At 32.4% G+C, this 9,445-nt stretch overlaps 1 protein-coding gene across 1 annotated transcript; it reads left to right on the top strand.

Annotated features, from left to right (window-relative positions):
* Positions 1-1,431: 1,431 nt before the first annotated feature.
* LOC140812297 (putative F-box/kelch-repeat protein At1g15680) lies at positions 1,432-2,762 on the top strand. Its single transcript, XM_073170528.1, has one exon. The coding sequence runs from the start codon at positions 1,515-1,517 to the stop codon at positions 2,760-2,762; it is 1,248 nt and encodes a 415-aa protein (XP_073026629.1). The 5' UTR covers positions 1,432-1,514.
* Positions 2,763-9,445: the final 6,683 nt, after the last annotated feature.

The following is a 9,445-nucleotide window of genomic DNA, read 5'->3' as shown; positions in this document are numbered from 1 at the left end:
AGCGTGGAGTTTACAAATGACCCAATTGTGGGCAGAACGGGTGGCCTAATTATAGGCAGTCCAACACATAACGGTGAAACTCGGGCTCCGATACCATGTTAAGATTGGAACTTGGACCTAACTCAACCCCAAAAGCTAGCTCAAGGGGAGATGATTGTCCAAGCCAATATATGTCACTCAAATGTTAATTATCTAACCGATATGAGATATTTATCAGTAAACGAGCGTTTGATCAATAGTCAGAAGTTAGATTCTCAAGCCAACACATTCTCGGACGAACTTTATCACACATGACTTTTTCAACGTAGTTTACTTAATCAATATTATTTTCATATTATTGAGTTAGTTCGAAAATTTAAATAATATTCACGCTCACTCCATAAAAATAAATAAATAAATAATAATAATACCACACAATCCGTATGGTACGGAGCGTCTGGCAATGTGTCGAGAAAAGCTGGATATAGCTTAGATACAAGGTGGGCACACGTGTGGAATTGTACATGTTTGGACATGATATAATTTTTTTAAAAAAAAATATTTAATACCATATTTGGAAGCTCGAAGCCAGATGGATTATAAACAATCAGCATCATGATGTGATTTTTAAAGTACCAAAAATTAGAGTGAGTCTCATGTGAGACCGTCTCACGGATCATAATCTGTGAGACGGGTCAACCCTATCCATATTCACAATAAAAAGTAATACTATTAGCATAAAAAGTAATACTTTTTCATGGGTGGCTCAAATAAGAGATTCGTCTCACAAATTCGACCAGTGAAACCGTCTCACACAAATTTTTGTTCAAAAATTATCCTTTTAAATTTCAAATCATACTTTCCAAAATTGCTCTCTATACAAAACTATCTCAATTTTATTTAAATTTAATTTCAAATTTTATTCCCATTTTATCTTAGTTTAAAGTAAAATATTAAAAAAATCATATGAAAGATATATTTTAAATTGTTAACTATTAAAAAAATCTATATAAAAAAAATCATTTTCAAGATTGTTAACTTCAATATAATACCTAAAATTCTCGCATAAATAACCACACAATAAAATTTAATTAGCCTGTCTTTGGGAGGGTCAAAATACATTATTTATCGTTAAGAAATTCATTATGGGATTATTGATTTAATTGATAAATTACAAGATCCACGAAAATATATATACGATATATTTTTGCTATTAAATTGGATTTTTTTCCATATCATCCACATGATTATTCATGTATTACAATTATATTTTTAATATAGGAGAGAAGATAATATTATTATGTTTTGAAACAATAGCCGTACAAAAGCGTATATATATGAAGAGTCCTTGACCAACTCTAACCCATAGAGATAAGAATTGGAGAAGAAATTCATTAAATAGATGGCAATCTGCAAGTTTATCGCTTAAATATCCCTTCTCTTCAAATCTTCTTATATGAAATTGCGTCCACCAGTTGTTTTTTTTTTATTCCAAGGGTTTTGGCTGATTCCAGCCAATCGTGAAAACTGCTTAAATGGATTCTAGGAGAAGTAGTATAAAGGGGTCTACACGTGGAAATCTCAGTTCTGTGGAGTGGATCGAGGCTGACGATATGCCGGAATGGATGTTAATGGAGGTGCTCATGAGACTGCCGTTCAAGGTTCTATTCAAGTTTAAAACTGTTTCGAAGCAATGGTGTTCTATGATTTCTTGCCCTTCTTTTGCTAGAATGTACGTTGATCGAAGATCCCGGTCGCCGCATTCGCAGGACTGGATCCTTGTCTCTAGCTTTGCAGACAAGGTTATGACAGAACAGTTTTTCCTGAAAAAGTTGCCACTGGATGGAAGTTCCCTTGGCATCAATTGCCTAGATCTGCTAACTCTCCCATGTGATCAGTTCCATGGTTTCGACCATGTAGTGGTCGGAATCAGCAATGGGTTATTGCTCTACGGTCCTCGTTTGGAGGTTGCCAAAAGACTTCAAATTTATAGTTACGAAATATGCAACCCTATCACCGGGCAGAGGATAACCCTTCCTCCATCTGAAAGTTGCTTTGAGTTTGTTGCCACGGGTTTTGTGACACAAGTTGAAGACAACGTCCTCCAAAGTTATAAAGTTGTGCGCATTGAAGTACATCATGCAAATTCCGGCTTCATCAGGTTCGACGTGTACTCTTCCGAAATCCGTGAATGGGAGTATTTCAGAATACATTCTCGTATCTGCTTTTATAAGTGGAAGAATCCTGTCGTTCTCGGTAAAATTATGCATTGGATGGTTGCCACACACAGCGTGATGGCGTTCGATCCTTACAATATAAATAACCCTCCCTTCATTAGCCTTATTTCGCTGCCTAGTGACGATGTCGCGAGCTATAGACTAAGAAAGATAGAACTCGACCATGTTTTGTTGGACGAACATCAAGGGCATTTGAGATATGTAGAAGTAAAACTGGATGGCCGCCAACCGATTAAGTTAAGTATCTGGGAATTAAAGGACTACGATTCGGGAAGGTGGTGTCTGCAACATAGAGTCAGCATCGACGAACTACGTATACGCTCGGTACCATTGTCATTCCATCCCTTTGATTCGAACAATATTTTGTATCTGATAAACTACAAGGCCCTTTTGTCCTTCGATGTCGAGACAGGAGAGTTAAAAGTTGTGGATGATTCAAGTGAAAATTACATTGATAAACTCCCATACGGTATGTCATACTTCCCGTTCGTCATTCCACCATGGCCAGTATTCATCAGCCCCTCTCTTTTTGAGGTCACACATTGATTTTCTTTCATTTTTGGATAGATTTTGTTTGATTATTAGTTTGACTATGTTCTTTTTTTATATGATCTATTAATGAGAACATCTTGATTCATGTAATAATTTGTATGATTTGAAATTTTGAATGCTATTAAAATAATTTTCAGGTTTCTCTTTGATTTGGTAACAATGTATCACTTCCATATGTAAGGAAGAAAATAATTAAGGAACAAACTTTCTGCCAAATTTTTTCAGCATCTTGGTCAACATGTATACCTTCAATACTATTATTAAAACTGGTTTTAATTCAAGGCTTTGGGAGTTTATTATTTTTTTAAGACGGAAATAATATATTTAAATTTCGTACAAAATTTTTTTAAATCTTTTTGCAAACGAATACTTTTACAATAAAATTCGAGTATTTGTTTGAGAAAACCATGTAGGTGTGATTGGTTTACATGGAGAAGGGGAGGGAGATCTCGAGAAACGGTGGATTTTTTATTTTCTGGATTTGTCCGATATTATTTTGGGATTTAGATTAGTTTGGGGGTTATATGAGTAAACTTTGGAATATTTAAGTTTTTTGGTGATGTGGTCGTCTTAAAAAATTTGTTCAGAAATATTAAAATTCAGCACACCATGGAATCAAGTAGCCGATAAGTTCAGCAGACCCTTTGTACCCTTATCATAAATTAACTAACATCTATCGAACTGAATCTTGTCAACAGTCATTTATGAGCTTGGACTTATTTATTTTAAATTAATTTAGCAAATCAAACATTCAGATAATGTTCAACATTCTATTCAAGGAGAATATATTCTGATAATTTGAGTGCCCATATCATAAGTGTTAATGACTACCTTCTATTTGTGGATCATGACAAATAACACATAACAATCTATACGATTGCATTTATATGGCCTTGGTATGACTATTTTAAAGTCGTTCTGATCCCAACGTTAAAGATCATCTATAAAAGGTCAGAGTTCAGCAAAAATAGAACACAGTTACGCGATATATCATCCATTGAAGCAGAGTACTGTTGAAAATATTCAAAGCACACATTCAAGTTTTATCATATCTTTTTATAGATCATCATGTGTTGTTTTAACTCACTAATCTTACTATACTTATATGTTCTTATCTCATTTTTTGAGTAAGTGATTGTAACTGACAGAAAGAGTCTTTCTGTTCAGTAGTATATTTAAAATCTTGAGTAGTTGATACTAATAGTTTTAGTTAGCATTGTTTAAGTCATACTGAAGTGGATGTTTACAGAATCTATAAATATCAAAGAATTTTAATGAATATCTTTTGGAAACAAAAGAATGAGGGACATAAAAGATTTTAGCCTTCAATTAAAAAAAAATTACTGTTTTTACTTACTCACTACTCTTTTTATCTGTTCACAAACACTCGGTAGATTCATTCCGCATTGCACATAATTTTTTTGCTGAATTTTGATAGTCAATATCATATTTCTGTTGTAAACATCAATAAAATTCACTAAAATTCAGAAGCAAAGAAAATTAGGAGGTGATTATTCACCCTCCTCAAGAGTATCTCTACAGATCTTAATAATTGGTCTAATTTTACTTGATACAACTATGGAAAATCAGTTGTTCAAGGAGTTTAACTTGAAATTAAAAAAATCTAGATCTATAATGAAATACATTCATGATTTGTTATGTACAATATAATTTTAAATGATTAATGAAAATAATTTGATTAATATTTTATGGTATTGAAAAATTATTGATGTATCTGTTGGCCTAAAATTAAAATTTTGCAGGCTCGAGAAAGTAATAAATAAAGTCCAACTCAAATGAAATGTTGAATGCAAGAAAGTTGACAACCAATCACGATGAGAAGTGAATGATCAGTTAAGCGTAGAAAATTTGGTTTTTAGACTGAGAAAAAATATGAATTCTCTCATCAAACTCATTTCAAACTTTTCATGTATTAACTTGGAGAATTTGTTACAAAGCTTTGGATTAGTAGAACTGAATATAATGTCATCAACATATATTTATAATAATAAAGCATGATCACCTTTAGTAAACTAGAATGGAGTTTTATTAAGAGGTTCAATAACAAATCATGGTCAATCAAGAATTTAGATAGTGTATCATGCCATATATGAAGAGTTTGTTTCAGTTCATATAATGTCTTATCAATTTATACACATAACTATGATGAATGTGATTTACAAAGTAAGTGATTGTTCAACATATACTTCTCCATTAAGAAAATCGTCAAGAAATGGAGATTTAACATTCATCTGGAGCACATTAAAGTCCTTACACGAACCAAAAGCAAAGAATATTCTAATGGCCTTGAGTCTAGCTACACGAACAAATAATTCATCAAATTTTATGCCTTCTTTCAGTCTATATCCTTTATCTACAAGTCTAGCCTTATTCCTCTTACAACTGATTCACTCTCATCTATTTTTTCTAAACACCTATCTAGATCCAATAAAAATGTTGATAATATGGTCAGTGAACTAGGGGTCAAGCTTTACTTCTTTCTTGTATTACATCTATCGACGTTGAGTCTCCTAAGGCCACGTCTATCTTCTTAAGTTCAAGTGGAAAAACAAATGTAGCATGCAAGAACTCATCATTAATTATTTTCTTTCTAGTTCTATGAGATGCAGTCGGATTACCGATGATCAGCTCGATTGGATTATTTTAATTCTACCAAAGACTTGGTCCAAATGAATATGGATCTAGTTGTTGGAACATTGCATCTTCATTGATATCTGTAGCATCATCTCTTGAGATATATCTCGATGGTGATTGTCCATAGGGTCAAATTTTTTAGTGACTTGATTTTGTGCAGTTTTTTTCATGTTCACTTGGACTTGATTTCGGAATGACTCAAGGCGTTCTTTTTAACTCTATCTGATTATCACTGTTAAAATCAAGGTTAGTAGCATCCAGTCTATTGCTATAATCACGTATATTATTTTTATGATTATTATAACAGATAGAAGACTCATCAAATACAACATACACATATTCTTCGACAGTTAGATTTTTGTAGTTGTGAACCCTATATGCTTAATTTGCTAACATAATAATAACCTAACAACACATCAGATTTAGCATCATAATAGGTTTTAAAATGTATTTTACAGTTATTATAAATGAAACACATATAACAAAATACACAGAAACAAGAGATTTCTAGTTGTTTGTCATTCCAGATCTCATAAAGGTTCTTCCTATGATTCTTGTTAATCATTGATTGTTTTGTGTATAGCATGCAATGTTCACCGCTTCTACCCAAAATCTTTTAGAGATATTAGATTCAACTAGCGTAGTTCGAGCCGCTTCTTGAAGAGCTCTATTTCTTCTCTCAGCAGCACAATTTTTATAAGGTGATATTGCAATTGAAAGTTCATTCTTAATTAATTCCATTATCATCTAAATATGTTGAAATGAGTTTGTTGGTAATCTCAATTCTTATGTCCCTTCTTATCCTCTTCGCTACTAAGGTTATTTCATTTTAAAGTCTCTTCAAGATTTTGATAAATTGGGAAATAGTCTGATCTTTTAAACTCGGGAAGAAGACTCATATAAATCTTGAAAAATTATGAGCCACGACTAATAAATTAACTAAACATTCTCATAATAATGGAATAGTGCACAAATTCTCATAATGATTGTGTCGGATTCTAATTGAATACATGAGCTAAAAAGGCGGCTCTCACCAATATTCGGTATAACACTCTTCAAGTACCCATATAAGATTATGTGCAGACGATCTTTTACGATCCAAGATGAACTCACATTTCCGACCCAAAGTCATGTTGTCCATTGAACTAGAAACCCGGTACTTTGATTGTTGTCTAGGCTCCGATCATTAATTCATTTACAATAGTTGATCAATGACTAATCAGGAACCAAAAAGGAACCAAAATCACTATACAATCAAATATGCAGGACAATCTGACCAATTAAATTTATGAAATGTACAATGTGACGCGATATAAAAGTAATGGTTGATAAAAATTTACTGTAAAACACATGTCAAATGCCAAAGATATTATTCAAGAAAACGGTAGTAGACCTCACTTTTCTAACTTACGTAATTGTTTGCTTTGACTCCAGTGGCTTCAATAGCTCCTCCTATAATAAATTTGGGGCTATTTTATGTGTTAGTAAGGCTATCAAATATTTGAATTGCCTAAGTTCAAACTTAGGTCAAAATTGAGTTTGATACAATATACAAAATTTATAAAAAAATTATAAAAATTCGAAATCATCTCCCAAAGAATATTAAATTTTCACAGCAAATGTATCTTGTTGAGTTCTAAAATTTTTGTATAGAAAATGTTTCAAAATTTTAAACTCATTTTGCCTAGATTGCGAATTTGCAAGCTAGACTTCAAAGGGTTTTGCCAGCCGAAAAAATGTGACTTCCAGTCATGGTTCCAATCATTGACCAGACCAGGTATAATAGACATCATGATGAACTTTTTATCACAAGTTCAGAAACAATGCAAATGATTGATTAACTTTTCAAAATTTGTGGGTAATATTGACTTCGTTTTCATCAAAATTTCATAGAAATTCATATACTAGTCCAAAACTTCGGAATTTGAAATTATGGCTAAAATCAGTGTAGAAAATATCGAAAAACAAAAAATCCCAAAATGGAAGCCGTGCATGGGTTACACAGGCTGCCGCTCAGGTGCGTGGTCTAGATCCGACCACCACGTGTGGCTGAATTTTTCTGGGTTGATTTGTTATATTGTGACCTGCAACTTTTGTATATAAAGTTTTCGAGAAAATCACTCAAATTCGCTCAGCTTTTTTTTATTTTCAAAACAATGTTCCTATCAATTTTGTCACAGAAAAAAACTACTCATCGGGTGACTTTCTGGTCAATCGGTTGCCATGCACGGAATTAATACAGTACAATGGACAACTTTCATGTTAAATATAAGCAAAAAAATAGTGCGTAAGTATGAAATGTACATGCAACCTGGAAATGTGATTTTTGGGTTTAGGACTTTTGAGGTTCTTCCCGGTTTATATTTTTTTGTCCCAAATCCGTCAATTATTTTGCTACATCTCCTGTACTAAATGGTTTCTGAGTGGAATAGAAATGTTAGGTAATTTTTGTAGAATTTCTAGTGAAGGGTTACTGATTTTCAAGCATTTTTCTATATTTTTGGCATATTTTCTCAACTTTCTCTTTTTTCTATGTTGTTTTCTACACGGATTTTCTGTTTATTTCTGATGACATGATGTTATTTATATGCAAGAAGAGTGTAAATTATGTTTCCAAGTGTCTAGGCTATTTTGATACATATCACTTGTAGTTAGTTTAAGCATTAACCCTTAATATATTATTATTATTATTATTATTATTATTATATACATAGATATTTTTACATAGATATTTTTAATATTTTTGGGTATTATAATAATCATCAAAGTGTACCTGTTTTATGATAGTCTCATTATGAGTATTGGACTGAATAGATCTATATGAAGAAGTTCCAAATATCGAGTCGTTGAATTGCTTCATTTGTTCTTGAATATTGACCTGACTTGTTTTCCTAAATGATATGCAACCCAAGACCAATATTTGCTTACTCTAGATTGGCAATAGATTTGAAATTAAGTGGTTAAGTCGTTTATGATATAATCAGTTTTTATTACTATGCAAATTAACAAAACACATAAGAACATCAAGACTATCATCATTCCAAGTAACTTTGTAGGTGTTTTGTTCTCTTAGTCCAATTAACATAATATCTCTATTTGTGGATTTTAAAGTACATGTGTATTCGTGAAACTCAACCGAATTACCATTATCACATAATTGGCTAATGCAAATCCAGTTGTAACAAAGCTTTCAACTAAAAATATAACTTTAATAATTACTTTGTCGTGAATAATTTTATACTTACCCACAACTTTACTACTGGAGTTGTCTGTTAATGTAATTCTTGGTTATTTTTAATTAAATTACTTCTAATAAAAACTTACATCACTAGTAATATGTCCGGAGCATCTACTGTCTAGATACCATATTAATGCTTTGATGAGTTTCTTCTTTAAAGCTAGCAATCAATCAAATAGACATTTGGTACACAAAACTAGTTGAGTTCTGAGCTAATTAACCTTTTCGCGAACTACACTTGAATTAGTCGAACATTCTTACTAGTGTGTGTATCCAAAACAATGTGAGCTAGTGTAAAATCCTGTGATGTTGTGTGTTCTGTTATCTTACACACACACACACACAAAATGTTGTTTAAGTAATTCATCATTCTCATTAGGTTTGCATATATTTTGAACTGGCCTTCAATTGTGGTAATGTCCAGGTTTCCCTTTCATAGAGTAATATTTGGTTTGATTTGGCTTCATGCGAGACCAGTTCAAGCTGGTGGGACCAACTTGATTTTGTTTGCATTCCAGTCATGTCTAGTTGGTCTTAGAACTCTCTGATTCAACATAGCCTAAACATCTATGCTTGCCTCTGTCTTCAAGATTTACATTTCGGCTAGGTTGGATTTCGGGCTGATCATGTTTATATATCGTACTAAGCCACACAAAGTTTATCATTTTTGAATTGTCATCATCTAGAAATGATTGAGTAGCTAGATCAGAAGAACTACATTCATTGTTGCCAAAGCTTAGATCAGTTCTGTCTCTAGTCGGTTTTTGCAACTCATGTATCATGT

This window comes from Primulina eburnea, chromosome 14, assembly GCF_022965805.1.
Source record: "Primulina eburnea isolate SZY01 chromosome 14, ASM2296580v1, whole genome shotgun sequence".
Taxonomy (NCBI): domain Eukaryota; kingdom Viridiplantae; phylum Streptophyta; class Magnoliopsida; order Lamiales; family Gesneriaceae; genus Primulina; species Primulina eburnea.
Note: the sequence above shows the minus strand (reverse complement) of the source record. Positions and strands in the feature narration are given on the sequence as shown.

What these genes read in the sequence shown, in the direction of transcription:
- LOC140812297 (XM_073170528.1), top strand. Translation starts at nt 1,515, where the DNA reads ATGGATTCTAGGAGAAGTAGTATAAAGGGGTCTACACGTGGAAATCTC.